This window comes from Vulpes vulpes, chromosome 14 (assembly GCF_048418805.1).
Source record: "Vulpes vulpes isolate BD-2025 chromosome 14, VulVul3, whole genome shotgun sequence".
Taxonomy (NCBI): Eukaryota; Metazoa; Chordata; class Mammalia; order Carnivora; family Canidae; genus Vulpes; species Vulpes vulpes.
The window spans coordinates 39,627,887-39,646,377 of record NC_132793.1 but is presented as its reverse complement, the minus strand read 5'-3'; the positions used below and the strand labels follow the sequence as shown (position 1 = coordinate 39,646,377).

Below are 18,491 nucleotides of genomic sequence, written 5' to 3'. Positions count from 1 at the left end.
AAGTGACGCTTGAGTTATCTGCCGTGCCCCTAACGTGGACATAGTTTGTTACTGGAAGCAACAAATTTAGTCACTCTACCTTTGTGTTGAAAGAAAATACCATTACTTGCCATGTTACTTCACACAGAAATTTCAAAAGGACTGATGAACTAGCTAAAATTTCAAAGTCCTATGATTTCTTGATGAAGGGCATAGGAGAAGTATTAATTATTATCAACAGTACCTTTTAAGCTACTATCATCTGATTATTATTGCACCTGGGAATAGAATGAGGATTCTGATTCATATCATTCTATGATATTCAAGCATACTATACTATGGTCTCTCACCCTACGGTCTCCTTTCAAATGATTAATAAAAATCTGTGAGCTGGATGCTAAAATAACTCTTTTATATCTTCCAAAGATTAAATGGAAAGAATAAAAGAAACAGATTCTACCATTTTATATACAGATTTTAATATTTTTCCATTTATCATCCATGATTATTCAGCCTTAAAGCTTAAAAATTGAGCATTATCAAGAAATAGAAGAAACATGTACGGTATGCTGAAAGTCATTAAATAAAGTTGATATGGTTTCTTTATTTATATTTTTTCACCTTTAAGAGAAGCTCCATTAATAGTAAATCCTTAAACAAGACACTTTGGAATTAGATGTTAGATGTATGTTAAAATATGATTTAAAAAACCCAAGGGATAATTAACACTAATTTCATCATTTCTCAGGGATATTAACATAAATTGTCTTTTACATCTTACCCATTGTCAATTATCAACAAATCTTCCACCTTTAACAAGTAATTCGTTCAGTAGATGTTTCTCTAGTACCCATTATACACAAGGGAATGATAGGTGGAAAGCTTGTATATATAATAATAAAAAGTAGTGAAAAAATGTTAACAAGCTGTATTCACGAGTTTGAAGGAAAAAGAAGGTGCTTTAGCTGAGTTGATAACGAAGACTTGTTTCATGACAGAAGTAATATTTGAGCTGACTTCTGGAAGACAAGAAAGGGGCAAAGAGCTTTCTAGATGGCCCCAAATACAGAACCCAAGCACAGGCACACCACTGTCAGCAGTTCAGATCAGGAAAAAGATTATTAGTTCGGGATATGGCAGTAAATGATGGAAGGGCAAAGGTAATCAGGCTAACAAGTCTGTGTTTAAAGAAAGACCCATCCAAGGATTTTGAGGAGTGGAGTTAGGTTTTGCTCATTCATTCAACAAGCAAATTTTGAGCCCGTTATGTGCCAAACATTTTTCTAACCTGTATGGACACAGCAATAAGTGAAAAAGATACAGAAAAAAATATCTGCCCCCATTTTCATAGGGGGAGATAGACAAAAAAACTAAATGATACCAGGTATTTGAAGGTTAAATACTACAGATAAGCAATTATGATTAAAGCAGAAAAGTAATTACAAACAGGTTCATTAGGACGATACTGGAGGTTACCTTTGAGCAAAGGTTTGAACTAGGTGAGAGAGAAAAAAAAAAAAAGAAATAGGTGAGAGAGCAAGCCACATAGGTATGCAGAAGAATAAAATTCCAGGCAGGAGGAAAGCTAATGTGAATACATTACAGGTCAACAAAGCAACCTGTGTGAGCAAGGAAGAAGATAGAGGGAGATGATGTCAGAGATGTAAGGAGGGTCACATCATTTAGAATCTTACAAACAATTATGAGCACTCTGAATTTGGGAATATTAATCTACCAGCACTGGGCAGAATGCATTGCAGGAGGGAAAGAATTAGTAGAGGAAGCACTTGCAAAGCTATTTTCCAGGTGAAAAGCTCTAAAACCAATCATCTGATCACTCATTCATTCACATTAATTTAGCACATATTCAGGAAACACTGTACTAGATATTGACAGTAAAACTGTGACTCTGATAGATGAGCTTCTCCCACATGAAGCTGACCCGCTGGTAGAATGATGATAGCATGAACAGAAAAGTTCTACATGTTGATAAGCTTCTAAAACTCTATGGAAATCTCAATTTTATTATGAATTCAATATCGTAAAAGAGAAGGTCTCAAAAGGTCCAACTGTATAAACAGTTCTTTTTTTTAAGATTTTTTATTTATTTATGATAGATGTGGAGAGAGAGAGAGAGAGAGAGAGAGAGAGAGGCAGAGACACAGGAGGAGGGAGAAGTAGGCTCCATTTAAGGAGCCCGACGTAGGACTCAATCGTGGGACTCCAGGATCGCGCCCTGGGCCAAAAGCAGGCACTAAACCGCTGAGCCACTCAGGGATCCTTGGATAAACAGTTCTTAATCTACTTCTTAAGTCATTTCTTCAGCAATCACCTGTAATGAAATATTCGCTAATATTCTTTCCACTCTTAAGATTACTTTTGAAAAGAACGATTGGATATTCTACATCAAAAGAAATCAAAACATCAAAACAATAAGGAATAAACTAAATCTCTGAGGCTTATCTTTCCAACAATTATAATGAGTCACAGAATATACACTACAAATATGATTAATTCAAATACAAGCATTTATGAATAGATTAACTTAGCAAGCATAAAAGAAGCAAAGACCAGTCCAAAATTACCAAGTTTATCTGTAACCTAGACAATAGCATTTTCCAAATAAATTGCTGATGCATGAAGATATTAACATTGGTGGCTGGATGACTGGCTTTAGTACCCCATAATGATAAACCCGCTGTCACAGAGGACAGATAGGAACTAGGTTCTGCTGTCAAACTGTCATGGAATTATTAAATATGGAGGGGGAAAATGACCCAAACAGTATGTAATGAGCTCCTTTCATTCTCTCTCTACAAAAGCACATCTGTGGATTTTTAATGACTCTGAAATGGATGAACCAAATTGATGAGAAAGAAAAACATCTTTCAGGATAGGAAAAGGGAAAATGAACACACACACGATGTCATAAAATATAATTTAAAATATAAAGGCTTGTGAAAGTACCGTGGAAAACTATAAAGTGGCATACAGATGTAAGCTATTATTACTCATTTCCACATTGCTTTATTGCTTTCTTTGCTTTTCTTTATGTTTCTAATATAGATCAATAATCTTTCAAAATATAGATAAATACCAAGACTTATTCACAAGTAGTCCATGTGTGCGATTTTTATGAGGTGGCACTGCCATCCCAAGTCTAGTATTTTCTATACTGCTGGATGATTTTTTTTTTGACTACATGTACCCTATGGGATGAGGAAAGTGACTTGAATGTGTATAAGGCTCTCAGTATCTCAGCTCACACAGATTGAGTACCAAGTCCTGAAGACTGACTTTAGTTCACTAGAGTCTTGTGCCACAAAGACTCAGTTCGTCTGGGATGCCCAGGAAAGCCACACCTTAGCTCAGAGATATGACCCAATCATGAAACTCCTCAAGCACAGGTATTGGTGTTATTGATCTTCATGCCTCCTCAGCAACCCTAAGCTAAGCTAGACAACTTAGAGGGATGTCATACAGAAGCAAGCACATAAGATAAAACCATCATGGCATTAACTCATATACTAAAGCCATCATTTTATTTATCTTTAGTGATACTGAGGTTATCTGCCTTCAGAAATCTCAGAGTTAGAGAATTTCTTATTTGTGCTTTAATACACAAGAAAAAAAGGTAGTAAAGTAGTAGAAAACCAAGCCTTATTCCTTAGTTTAAAGACAGATATAAGTCTGGAAATAATCAATAATCTGCTTGCTCTCAGGGTGGTATCAATTAGCCATATCACAAAGGTGGTATGGTGTCAAAAAGAAAAAAAAAAAAGACTGGTATTTGTAAACACAGATGCATCTAATCCTGGAAAGGGAAACCACCTTTAATACTCAGGTTTTCTAACTTAGAGGGAGAACTGTTTGAAACACTGTGGTACACAAAGGACTTTATTTGACATAAGTACACATGGGAGAAAGGGGCCATTTGGCACATGATTTGACTCTTTCACACAAAGTAAAAACAGAAAGAAAAGAAAAAGGAAAAGAGAAGAAAAGAAAAAGGGAGAGAGAGAAAGAGAAAGAAAGAAAGAAAGAAAGAAAGAAAGAAAGAAAGAAAGAAAGAAAGAGAAAGAAAGAAAGAAAGAAAGAAAGAAAGAAAGAAAGAAAGAAAGAAGTGAGAAGTCATTGAAAGAAAAAATTAAATAGTATATAGTTGATATACTTTCACTAGAACCCTCTGAGAAATATAGAATGTAGTATTATAATGTTTATAAAGAAAAAATATCATTTAAATATATTACACTTAATAGAAAATCTCAGATTTAAACATTCTTTAAAGTAATCTTTAAAATATAACACACCATCTCTCCAGTCACACATATCCATAGGAAATTCATTCTCACACAATGTGTTTATACAGAACCCAACAAGTATCCTACATATTGTGTTATATTTTATTAGTCACGTTTTCGCCACTGAAAAAAAAAAGAAAAACAAAAACTTGCTTCACTTTTATATAAAAGGTATTCACAGACCCAGGCAGTATCAAAGAAGCAGATGAATAGAATAAACAATTAATTGGTGTCCCAATTTCCAGATCAATGAACACTTTAACAGTGCAATGAAACCCTTTACCTCCACCTGCTAACCCCTGAAGATTATGTGATTAAAAAATCTGTGCCTTTAACCAGCTTCTCTCTCAGTATTTTTATTCCACACAACACCACTCAGTTGGCTAAATGACTAGGCAACAAGGTCAATCAAATGCAATACTTCTCTCTATTCAAATATAATGGAAATTTTGACCATTCCACATTCAAAGAGCAAATACATTCTCACACTGACAACCACATTCCATTGGCTTTTCCTGAAAGCAAAGTGTGACAGATGCCTTGGCTGTAATTGCCAATCAGCCTTTACATGGCAGCTGAAAACACAATACATCACTTTGATCTCCTTTGCTCTAAACACATCCACAATCAAGAAACCTGAACAAGGAATAAGAAATTGGCATCATTTCCAGAAGCTGTCACTCCATGGCAGTTAAATACTATAATGTATATTTTGCTCATATTTTTATTTCTCTGTTTCAGAGATGCTCTGTCGAAGACCTGAACAAAAATCACCTACACTTACATATTATACATATAAATTTGAAGAAATATTTGGAACACACATATTAGTGCTAAGTACAAAATCTGAATATAAGCACATTTAATTAAATATCACCACTACCATTTCCTTTTCCTCTTATACACTTTGGAATAAAACAATATACGTGTGCCTATCTGATCTTGAAATAGTGCTCAAAAAAGTTGTACTCACATTTTGCAGGCAGGTCATAGCCACATGTGATTTTTGCATGTCCAGTTTCACAGCCGTTCAGGTTACGACATTCAGCCAGTAAACAGGGGCCAGCTGCTCTGTGAATACAGCCATCCACTAGGAGAGACAGAGAGAGAGAGAGAAAAAAAAAGTTAGCTCATATTTGTTCTTTCGGAAGTAAATGCAAAACCCAAGACAGGAAGAGAAAAGGAACTCAATTTGTTCCTCTTGAAAATCACTTTAGCCTCATGGAAGAAAACCTATGTTGTCCAATCCTTCAAACACTGTTTTCTTGTGTGTGTGTGTGTGTGTGTGTGTGTGTGTGTGTGTGTGTGTGTTGAGCAGAGATAGTAGGGTTATAGAAGTCATGTAGTGTGCTGGTAAACATTAAACCAGAGTTTCTTTTGGGATGGAGGAATCCCTGATTTGTAGCATTTTCCAATACCAAATGTGTAAATATCCAATATCCAATATCAAACTATCAGCTCAATGTCACTGAACACAGAGTGTGAAACAAAAGCTAACAATTCTGTCTCGCAAGCTGGTAAGTATTGCCTCCAACATACCACAGGTTAAAGAAGAAAAAGGTCAAGAAGGAAGTAAGAACAGCATCTAAAACATCTGTACTCACCTCAAAACAGAGTAGAATTAATTAGCCATTCAAAAAAGAACCAGACCTTTGAGTTCCTCCTCCCCCAATAGGATGACACAAACAGAGTTGTGTTTCTGCAGGGTATCTGACAGGGCACTAGATGATGGGCAAGGGTAGTTTAGTTCTTAGTAAATACCCAGAAAACCACCCTCACTCACCTGAAGGGACTAAGCCAAGAACTCCGGCTGCTCTTGCCTTACCTCCACTAAAGGAAGGGCTTTCTGCCTTTCACCAATCAAGTCTCATCAGTCCTCTGACCTCCCCCCCCCCCCCCCCCCCACCGCCTTCACATCTGGCCTACACAGTGAGACTTGCCTTTTGAAAAAACAAATCTTTTTTTTTTTAAGATTTTATATTTATTTATCCATGAGAAACAGAGAGAGAGAGAGACAGAGAGAGAGAGAGAAAGAGGCAGAGACACAGGCAGAGGGAGAAGCAGGCTCCATGCAGGAAGCCCGACATGGGACATGATCCCGAGTCTCCAGTATCAGGCCCTGGGCTGAAGGCGACACTAAACCACTGAGCCACCCAGGCTGCCCTGAAAACACAAATCTGATGCTGTGGGAAATTAAAACTTTATATGACTGGATGGAGCGGGTATGAGTGCACAGAGGGAAGGCTCAAAGATCATATGCATATAAATTAGGAAATTGAAAACATGGGTTCTTAGTTGCTGTTGAATCAGCTTCTTGACTGAAAGGAAATGCAAGACTGCTAAATGAAGGTAAAGAGACAAAAAGGGGGAGAGTAATAATAAGTGGGGGTATGAAAATAAACCAGGGTATAAGAGGTCAAAAGATGCCCCCCTCTCTCCATAGTCCACACACCATGTAATTGATCCAGAGAATCTTCAACATTCCAATGCATATTCTTTCACTGTTCAGTAATACACATACTCACATATACAATTTGTCTCTTAAAAAAAAAAGCTTGATAAATTTTGTTCAAACTCTTTCACTAGCAATTATACTTTCTTTAAAAAAAAAAAAAATTATTCTGTCCAGGCACCTGCGTGGCTCAGTGGTTGAGCATCTGCCTTTGGCTCAGGGAGTGATCCCAAGGTCCAGAGATGGAGTCCCACATCAGGCTCCCCACAGCAAGCCTGCTTCTCCCCCTGCCTGTGTCTCTGCCTCTCTCTGTGTCTCTCATGAATAAATAAATAAAATTTTTTAAAACAAAATTTATTCTGTGGAATAATTAACACAAGTGTAAAAGCTATAAGAATGTCAAAGTTGTTTATAATAATGGAAACTTGAACCTACTCAGATGGAGAGCTAGTCAGATAAAGTCCACCAGTGTAATCCTATTATGCAGCTGTTAAAAAGAATGGGCCAACTCTATATGTAAATAGTCCTAAACATGGAAAGATTTCTAAGTGAAATGTCAGGTTTAGAAGAGTATGTAAATCATATAGCCACAATTTTGCTTACAAAGTTATACATATACACACTTAGATACATTTATGTATACACACATATATGTACCACAAAGATACATCAAAATATAAAAAGTGATTATGAGATGGGAAACAAGAGTGAGACTATTGGAAAAAGTCCTAACTTATGTTTGAATTTTTTTTACAAGATCTTCAAGAGAAGTGTTTTGAATTGAACATTTTTTCTTGGCAAAGAGATAATTAGTTACTTAGTTTGAAATGGATAATTAAATAGGATTTGCTAGTGTATTTAATCATATGCTGTCAAATATTGTCTGCATTATTTAGATTGCAGTATAATGCAGTTTGTGGATATCTAATTCTCAAAATCTTCATGTTATACCAGCATTCATGAATAGAGCAATGAAAGAATGGCTGAAGAGCTATCTAATAATAATGACTTCAGCTTAAATTTCTTGAGTGCATCTATATGCCAGCCACTATACTGAGGCTAATCTTACCAGCAGATACTGATTTTATTGTCTTCATTTTATGAAGCTTAGAAAAAGCTAGTAACCTACCAATATTCACAAAATATTGGCAATGTGATTCAAAACCTCAGGTTTGTCTGATGTAGCAACCATACCTTTACCCACTATAATTCACTGTCTTCAGGACTGAATCCAGGTAGTCTTACCTCAATCCCTACATGTGGCCTGTTGAACCATCATACTATGCTGTTTTTCAGTTCTCATCAATTATACTTATGAATTATAAAGGTCACCGAATCACATGCACAGATTTCAAATGTGCAGTTTTGATGAGTTTTAAGAAATGTATATACTCATGTAATCATGACACTAATAAAGATGCAGAATGTTTCCATCAATCCAAAATGTTCTCTTGTGCCCTTTCCATCCAATACCTCTTCTAACGCCACACAGAGAGCCCCTTTTCTGATTCTGATCACCCTGGCTAAGTTTTGCCTATTACATAACTTCAAACTTCATATAAGAGATGCAGAGTGGGGACTAGCTTCTTTCAGTCAGCTTATTTTTGAGATTCATCTGTGTTGTTGCATACAATAATACTTCATTCCTCTTTATTCCTGAGTAATATTCCCCTGTTGAAAAATACCATAACTTCTTATCTACTCATCTATGAATAGCAGTGGCATATTTGCAGTTTTTAGCTATTGTGAATAAATTTGCATGGTTGTACAAGTCCTTTTGTGGCTTTATGTTTTCATTCCTATTGCACATATAACTATGAATGAAATTGCTACATCAGCATATATTTTACTTTATAAAGAACTAATACCAGTTTTCCTAAGTGATTATACCAATTAATATATACCTCCAGAAAAGTTTGGGGGTTCAAGTTTTGATAATGTTTTGGTGTTGTCAGCCTTTTTAATTTTAGCAATTCCAATGGAAATAGAGGGGTATCTCACTGTGATTTCAATTTGCAATTCCCTGATGATTAATGATGTTAAGTATCTTGCCAAGTGCTTATTGGCCATTCGTATATATTCTTTTTGGAAGTGTCTGCTCATCTTTTGCTAATTTTTATTATCTTTTTTATTACTGAGTTGTGTTAAATCTGCTGTTAGTTCTACCCAATTTTTCTTTTTAATTTCAGAGATTTATTTTTTAGATATTAAGATTTTCATTTGGTTTTTTGGTTCTTTTACTTATAGTTTTCAGAACACTCCTGAATTTTCCCCTCTCCTCACCCTCTTTTTACCAAAATGCCTTCACAGATTCTGGATTGTGGTTTGAACATCCTATCTGCCAATTCCAATATCTATGTTAGCTATGAATTTGTTTATATTAACTGATTTTTCCCATGACTCTGGGTCACATTTTCTTGTTTCTTTGCATGTCCAGTGATTACTGATGACATATAAACATTGTAAATCAGTTGTAAAGGCTTTAAATTATCTTCCTCCAAACAGCACTGAAGTTTGCTCTGGCAAACAATTAAATTACTGCCAGGTAATATAGTGGCTTAACTGTAGGCTTTGTTAAGGTAGGTTTAGTCTAGTTTTTCCTTTACTTTTAGGATATGGTCTTTTCTCCTAAAGCATGAGCATTCCAGAACTTCAATGGAAAACCCAAGATGTTTGTCATTTCCCTCTAACTCGGGGGAACTAAAATTCTAAACTCAATTATCACTGAAGTGAGAAACTGAATGTTCTGCTCTGTTCTTTCAGCCTTCTAGTTCTTATTTTCTTCCTGGGTTCCTTGGACTCTTTATCTGTATATGTACAGTTTAAGATTAGACCTTTAATATATAGATTAGACCTTCATATATAGATTTGGGGACTCCCTCCTCTGTGACTTTCTCTCTTCAGGAATTCTAATCTCAATTCCTAGTTATTCTGACAACACTGAGTTCAGTCCTGCGATTCCTAAAGTCAATAAAACTACAGTTTTTTGTTTTCTTTGAGCCCTATCAGCCACTTTCTATGTGGGACCTGGAGGGCCCTTAGGGTCAAAGCCATTGAAAATGCGGATTTCACCAAGTGTGGTTTCCTTCTTTTGAAGGTTGAATCCTTTTTAGTTTCAGCTTGTGTTTAGGTGCTCTCTAGTGCCAATAAATAGCTTCTGTCGTTGCTTTTATATTTTATCAAGAATTTTAAATTACTATTAATAGGAAGTCTACTCTGATACAAGCTAGTCTGTCATTAAAACCTGGAAGGATACACATAGCATTTTCTCTTGGCTATGCTATCATATTATTTTAGAGCTATATGTGGCCCTTGGAAAAGTGCACCAAAGAAAAAGAAACAGCATTATCTATTGTATCCATTCTGTAACTTAAAGTGGGTTGTTGTGTCTTTGAAAGAAAATATAAATAAAATAAATTAAGTAAGTAAGTCTCCATATGTACAAATACAATATAAGGTTTTAAAATTCTCTAACCTATTGTCAGTTCTTTTGCTAGACTTCTTTTTCCTAAAAGGCAAATCTGACTATCATTTACATACAAATAATGTTTGCAATTCCCCATATCTCACATTATAAAACCTTTAATTACAAATTATGGTCCTTTAGACCCTTCACAAACGTGTTTCCTACTTAACTGTCCAACTTCACATCATCCCACTCTCACTCCCTTGGCATCATCTACTTTGATACATCTAAATTGTCACCATTTGTTAAACACAAGACTTTCTTTACAAAGTACTCTCTACCCAGAATATCCAGCCACCCCTCATTTCCTGTTTAGCAAGGTCCTTCTCATTATTCAACTTCTAGTTCCAATGTTTCCTCCTATAAAAAGCCATTCACAACATTTACAGGACGCAATAATGCCTTTTTACATTCCCATATTCTGGCTTGTACTCTTATTTTCATACTTATAAATTGTTTTATAGCTATTTTATAAACATATCAGACTGGTTATATGCTAAAAAGTCTCTCTCCTTCTTTAGTCATTTAGCTCCTTGAGGGTGGCTAATTCTCTTATATTCCTAGTTATCTTTTTTTTTTTTTTTTAAGATTTTATTACTTATTAGAGAAAGAGAGAAAGCAAACAAGCAGGAGGGAGCTGCGGAAGGAGAGAGAGAGAGAAGCAGGCCCCCTGCTGTGCAGGGAGCCCAACACTGGGTTCAATCCCAGGACCCCAAAATCACAACCTGAGCGGAAGGCAGATGCTTAACTGACTGAGCCACCCATCTTAATAACTGACTTTTTGTAAGTGCTTAATACAGTTGAACTAAATGCAACTAAATTTAAGAGGAAAACTAGTGTAGTTTTTTTTTTCTTTTTTTTAAATAATAATGAGGAAGTAGGCTAGTCAAATCCAAAGAACCAGAAATGAAAAAGCAAAGTTAAATACACAGTCACCATGTTGTGGTCACAAATCTAGTGATGAGTTTCCATATTAAAAGTGTTAACAGTTCACAGAATCTGAAAATTCACCCATTTCCCTCAGGTCTGAGGCAGGCCACTAAAAAATATGCTCCTTTACCTTCCCTTTGGGTCAGCCTACAAGGCAACTGGCTGAGTAGTAGCAAGATGTGAGATTCAACACAGTAGTACTTTTTCCATTTCTGTCACTCCCAGTCCCCGGGTAGGAGGGGATAGATGACCAACAGTCAACACTTACACTGCCACAGAAGATATTCAGACTGACCCAAAATATCTAACCCAATTACAACTAAAATACAAAATCAAAACCAACCAATCAAAAATCCCAAGACCAAAAATCCAAATGAGAAATGAAAGTTGAGCACAATTTTCCAGAGAGCAATAGGATTACTGTTGTCTCTCATCCTATAAAAGAAATATTCACATAGGAAAAAAGAAAAGATGACTAAGCTCCATAAATAAATGTGTTCACTGAAGTCTACTTATTTTTCTTTCTGATTATATAGATAGAAAGCAATTTCCAGCATCTCTGTAGTTATATGAGGTCATGAGTTTGAATTCTGTTCAAAGGAGTATCAGCAAAAATGATGTAACTACATTTATGTACAATCCCTAAAAATCCTGTACACAGTTCTCCATATCGTCTTCTGTTATCTGTAGGCTGCATGCAGAGGATCCATTGGAAGACTCTAGGAGATGGTTCAGCAACTAAACAGAAAGTGCCCGAATCCTTAAATGACTGTGTGGAACAGAGCTCCACCTCACCCCACTTCCTATAGTGTACTGTCAATACCATGATAGACAAAGCTTTATAATATAAAGCCACTGAGATTGTGGGATGTTTGTAATAGTAGTTACCTTGACTAATACTTTTACTTCTATTATAAATACTCCAATGATAATTTTCATTCAGCTTCATTATTGCTATTTTTAAAGTCATATGCAAAAAATTTCAGATTTTACTACTTGAATGAACATATTATCTTAGCCAAGTTAATTTCCTTAAGTATGCCTTAGAGTTCTTAATTACGCTAAACACTGAGGACTGTGAACACCAAAGCCAGACTGTCCTCTTCATTCAAATAGTTGTTCCTCTTGCTTTGTGGTTGAAACCAGACTAATAGAAGATGAAAGCTGAGGACTGTCTAAAAAACTGTCTGTGGTATGATCAGCTAGTAATGGAGTGAACACTGAGGTCACTCATTAAGCTACTCTTCATCAGGGCTAAGAGGAGTCTGCTACAACTTCTTCCAAAAAAATGGGTTATCTGCTGTACTGACACACCACCATTTACCATCCTGATAGCAAGGCCAAAGCGTTTACAGGTAGATGGTTAACTAAGGCAAAGGTCTTTAACTCCTGGCATATTTCCTCCAGTTATCCAACAACACCTAAATCCTGAAGACTTCAGCCTATTATACCATTTTGGTTAGGTTTCCTTACATCATAGTGTAAAGAATTAGAATTGTCTCCGGATGTGGTAGAAAGATGGGTTTTGGTTGTGCTTGAGGGGGGGGTAATTATTTTTTACTTCTGTCAGTAATACCTTGGGGTATAGAGTTTGAGTATGTTTTTATAGGATTGTCTTTTTTTTTTTATAGGATTGTCTTAACCACTATTTGAATAATTAAAATAAAGACAAAAAGATGGGACATGAAACCGCATCAGTTTTTCTGACCTATGATTCATTTTACCCCATACATTCCAATCTGCCTTTCTGGCCTTCCTCAGGTAAAGCTCTCCATTTTATACACAGATGAACAAATTGACCCTGAAAATAAGAAAGAAAAATCAAGCCACAAAGCACTGAACAGGAATCCATCAGATATAGTAGACCAGTAAATATGAACTAGCAAAAACAGAACCAGGGAAGATGTCTAAACATGTGTTTTGAAAAATACTAAACATATTATTTAGCAAAATCCAGTTATTTTATAAATTAGCTCTATGAGCTCTCTGTCTTACAAAGACACATTTTTAAACAGTTTTTAGCAAGGGGTATTTCGAAGTTCTTCAATCTATACATATTCATTTAATCTTCTTTTGTAAATAAAAGGCAATAACTTAATCTAAAAGCAGCCACATGAATCACATTAGCCTGAAAAATAAGAGACTCTCTCACTGAATGTATCTTTTAGAAGCCCAAGAGAATACAACCGAGTTCTTTCCAAATCAAATCAACATAAATTTATTAAACAAATACCTTGCACAAAGCATTCTGCAAGAAGCTGTGAAGAAATCAAATAATGATAATAATATGTCACATCTTTTGAGGATTTACTATGTGCTTTCTGGTATGCTAAGTGACTTGCAAGCTTCCCCTGTATAAGAGGCAGTGCTGCAAAGTGGAAAGAGGATGGGCCTAGATTCAAAAGGCAAAGGTTTGTGTCCCAGTGCCACCATTTAACTTCCCATACTTTGATTTTTCTCATCTGCAAAACATGGGCCCTCCATAGGACCTCTCTTCAAAATCATAGGGTTTTTGTGAGCAAATGAGTTATTACATGACAACCACTTTGATTAATGTTTGGCATGTAGCAAGATGTAGTAAATGTTGGTTATATCATTACATTTAATCATCATAAACTTTTTTACAGGTAGGAACTATCAGGATGACTACTTAACAAAGGAGAGGATGTTAAGGAGTTAGTGCAAGATCACATAGAAGCTGGGTCAGAATCCAAGTTTGCTTGAACTTAATCTATATTCTTAATCCTTATTCTCTCTTCTTATCTCCATTAATGCAGATAAGTATAGCCATGGTCCCTTCCCTTGGGAGGCAAGTGAATAGGACAGAAAGGCTTAGGAACCATATTTTCACTGAAATAAAAAGTAGTTGGCAATATAAAGAATATCTTAGTTATGGAAATACATCTTTTAATAGATCAAAAAAATTAAAGGAATATGTCACATGTTAACGTGTTACATTTCATAAAAATCCTTTGACAAAATTACAACATATTTCATTCTCAAAACAATCTTACAAGGTAGTCCTGAACTTTATTACTTTTCCCATTTTATAGCTGAAGAAACTCAACCAATGCAAGAGAAAATGTCTCAGGTCATCCACCTGTTAAGTGGCAGATATGAATTCAAGTTTTGTCGCTCTTGAAGTATTGTCAATACAACCTGGGAAGCCTGAAAAAAAAAAGTGGACTCCTAGACCCAACCTCAAATCTAGAGGATCAGTCTCTCTCGCAGTGGGACCCCAGAATCTGCATTTAATAATCTCAGATAATATGGATGCACATTACCAACTGAGAACTTTCAGCATTCCTCCTCTATACTACCTTGTTTTCTTGACAAACCTGCAAAGAGTGGTGAGTGGTTGGGTCTGTGGCAAGTAATCTGAGAATTCACTAGATGCACAAATTCACAAGTAATGGCTCTACCAAATCAGAGGATCCCCTTTAAATTTAATTACAGCTTCACTCCCCCATGAGTCCTAATCAAATACTGAAAGAAACCCTGCCCTTAACAGCTTACTATTAGAGCAAGCAATATTAACTGGAACTAGAAATGAACTCTAGTAGCAAGTAGGATTTTTAAATGCTGTTTCACTCACAGATAGATACAGTAATCATGAAATTCCTTGGTCATAAAGAGGTCCTTGGTGTATGGTTTCCAAAGTAAGGTCACAAGACATCCACACAGGGGATGGAAGAATATATTCAATCTTTTCTTGATATTTATATTTTTTAAAAAGATAAGAATGAAGTTCAAGTTTACTAATATTAACACAGAGGTTGACAATAGTACCTGTAACTAATTTATAAGTAAACACATAAAATTTAAAAGTACATGCTCAAAAATTTAGTACTGAGAAAGGTACTAAATTAAAGTACACAATTAAAAAACAAATTAAAGTCAGTAGACAAAGTGATGAACAGGGCTCTAAAATCAAACTGTCAGACTCTATCACTTAGAGTTTCTGCATCTTTATAATGGGTATATCATTATTATCTACCTTCCAAGGTTCTTATTCTAATTAAATAAGGTTACATTTGTATAGTGCTTACCTTGTATAGTGCTGTATAAGTGCTCAAAGATTGTTACTGTGGTAGATATTTCTACTAGTGCAATTGCTACACATAAAATTGCAACAATTATTCCCATTTTTGCATCCATGCTCTTGGAAATGTGACTCTGCAGCTCTTTCCATCAAGAAATAGAATCTGTTTCCCCACACCCTAAATCTAGATTGCTATTATAATTTGCTTTGGCCAACAGAATGAGACAAAAGTAATCCTGTGGTAGTTCTAGGCCAGAGGCCTTTCACAGTTTTGCTCAGCAATCATATAAATAAGCCCAGGCCAGCCTGCTGAACAGAGAGACAAGCTATCCCAGCTGAGGCCATCCTAGACTAGTTGGTACTCAACTTTCCTAGCAACTGACCACAAACACATTTGTTAGAATTGTCTATGAGAAGAACTGTCTAGCTTATTGGTGAAACCATAGAATTGTGAGTTATAGAAATAGTTGTTTTGAGCCAACAAACTTTGGGGGCGATCTGTTTCACAGAAAGGCCACCATTATCAGAAAAAAATACAAAGCAATAACCCACTCTCAAGTGATGATACAAAGGAAAAAGTTTGAATAGCTGTCCTAAACTCTTAGGAAAGAAAAACAATATAGCTGAAGTAATCAGGTGAATGGTTGATTTCATTAGAGGTCACCTGTAGCCTGCACAGAAGATTTATGTGTCAGGTAGTAAATCGCATCAGTGTTCCCTCTAGGGAAGAGAGGAAATATCTGTTAGATAAAGCAATACAGTGACAAGGAGATCCACATCTTGAAGCTTCACAGATTCAAGGAATTAAGCTACCTGAAACAGCCTTGGGCTGACTTAAAAATTAACTTCTGTTATGAGCCTCCTGATTTTGCTGGTCAATTTGACTATTAGATCTTGGCTGCGATCCCAGTAGAAAATTATGAATTTAAGAGAATAAAAACTGACACGTTTCTTAGCTCAGGAACCTGGAGCAATTTTTCAGCCAAGGGTCACACACCTAGCTTTCTTTATCTCTAAAAGTTTAGGGACCAATCTTTAAAAATTAGGAAATACTTCTATCTCCTAGATTCTAAGACCTAATTGTGCAGATACCCAAGAAGACCTGTGTGAGTGTATCTCATTGTTAAACTTGAATTCCCAAGTGAGGATAAAAGAGTATGTCTCAGAAACAAACAGACTTTCCAAATTTTTTCTTGGGAAAAATATGAATCAATGACTTCTAACTCATCATTAGGTTTGAGATTGAGAAAGTCAAGTTGATTAAAATCCTATTCAGATTATAATAAAGATATATTTAGTCAATGCTAACTTCAAGGTAAACACATTACTTAAGATCTAACACATGTGTTTCCTTCCACATATCTAAGTTCACTCTTTAAAAAAAAAATCCTTGATCAAAAAAAATGTCATTATGACATAGATTACTGGTTGTCTATCCATTATCAATTCTTTTATTCCCTACTAGCAGAATCCCTATATTGATGGGAGAAGCAATATGCTCAACTAAAAACCTGGATCATTTTTACCAGCAGCTCTTTAAAAAATGAAAAAGATATGCATGAACAACTTAAATGGAAAGGGATGCCATTAAGTGCATTTCCAAGAAATCTCATTATAGAAGGTTTACTTACACAGCAGATGTATGTATGTATGTATCTATCATCTATCTATCTATCTATCTATCTATCTATCTATCTATCTATCTTACCTACTGCTACTACTATGAGGCTTTCTTACTGTTCTACTGCTAGTGTCTTTCTTATTGTTCTCCTTTGAGACTTAAACTTGGTGGCCTGATTTCAGTAGTCACTTACTAAGAATGAACATGAAGGCTACACTCTGGTATGGAAGAAAAAACAGCTAGTAGGTGCCTGAATCTGTGATGGCATCTGTTGATGTCACAGTAGGACAACTTTTCATTCAATGGGAGACAATGTTTTTTGTTAATAAGCATATGTCTTGTGTAAGCCACTATTTGGGGTAAGAATGGGATTTCTGTAACTTGGAACCTAATGCCATCTTTAATGTTGTAGGCATGCATTTTAATTTAGCTGAGACATTTTCCCTGAAGTTCTGGATGACTAATGTCTCTTTCATTACAGAAGTATTAATTACTAAGAAAATAATGTTCTGGGCTGACAAAACATTGGAAAGGGAACAGGAGGCAAAACTACCAACTGATCAATGAAGGGGGCCAGGGCAGTGCTGACCACACGACTAAAGAACGAATGGCAGCTAGAAGAACCAAAATGTGCCAGTCAAACAGACATGTGACCTTAAGATATTTCATCAGCTGTCACTGAGGAGAGATATTTCCATCAGCAACGAGGCTGGATTTACTCAAGGTAGGTGCTACTAAAGAATCCAGAGAAGAGAACAAGAATCATAGTTCTCTGGAAGTCCACAGAAACAGTTTGATGTAGGGTAAATTTGCCATCGGAGATGACAGGGATTTTCAAGCAAATGATATATTATCTGGTATCTCAAAAGCTCTGTAATAAACCCCATTTCTTCTCCTCCTCCTCCTCCTCCTCCTCCTCCTCCTCCTCCTCCTCCTTCTTCTTCTATTTGGCAAGTTTACAAGTTTACTTTGGAAGAAAAAAAATATCCAACACAGCTCTTATTCAAGGGCAACTGCATTCCTCTAATCCAAGCAGAGACCCTTCACAAAAGAAATATGAAAAGGCAGGTCTTAACACTATACCCCTTGAAAGAATAACTCCTCAAAATAATCTTCAAATCTGATATTAATAGAGTCTAAGCATTAATAGAATGTTGACCTTAAGTAAGGAAGAAATAGTAACTGTGTTCCTGGAGCAGCAGGATAATAGATCTGCTTCTAGAGTGCGGTTTTGCCTGGGTTAAAGGCATATATTGTGCCCCTATTTCCAGATAGGTCTTCTGAATAGAGAGTAGGTCAAACAGAAAGGCAGTGCCAGAGAGACCTCTCTCTTTCCAAGAAATAAAAAATGAGTCAACTTACATACTGCCTCTTGTATCAGAAACTTCCCAGTTGCTGGGGACAACACTAGGGATGATGTAGGTCAATGTTAACAGATGCTTCTAAGACAACCTCATTTGTTTTATCAAAAAATGAGACCTATGGAGAAAGGTAATCTTCCCTCAAGGAATTCAGCTTTTAAATTTCAATCGTGTTATAGAATCTTTTCCCCTTATTTCCTTCCTACATAGAAGTAAATATGTCACTTTGAGGTTCATACTCCCATCTGCTTCAGGAAATACAATGGTTTCAAGTGAGATGATAAAGGATTAAAAATCTTTAGGACAAAAAAAGAAAATATCTTTGAACTTTCAAGTGGT

The 18,491-nt window shown here is 35.9% G+C and overlaps 1 protein-coding gene across 8 annotated transcripts in view; it reads right to left on the bottom strand.

Moving 5' to 3' along the window:
• Positions 1-18,491, bottom strand: part of MACROD2 (mono-ADP ribosylhydrolase 2) — a 1,918,082-nt gene that overhangs the window by 1,266,287 nt on the left and 633,304 nt on the right. For all 8 annotated transcript variants that reach the window (XM_026002392.2, XM_026002393.2, XM_072736414.1 and 5 more), the window contains one exon: positions 5,254-5,370. In XM_026002392.2, coding sequence (XP_025858177.2) covers positions 5,254-5,370 — 117 coding nt within the window. The remainder of the gene's footprint in view (positions 1-5,253; positions 5,371-18,491) is intronic.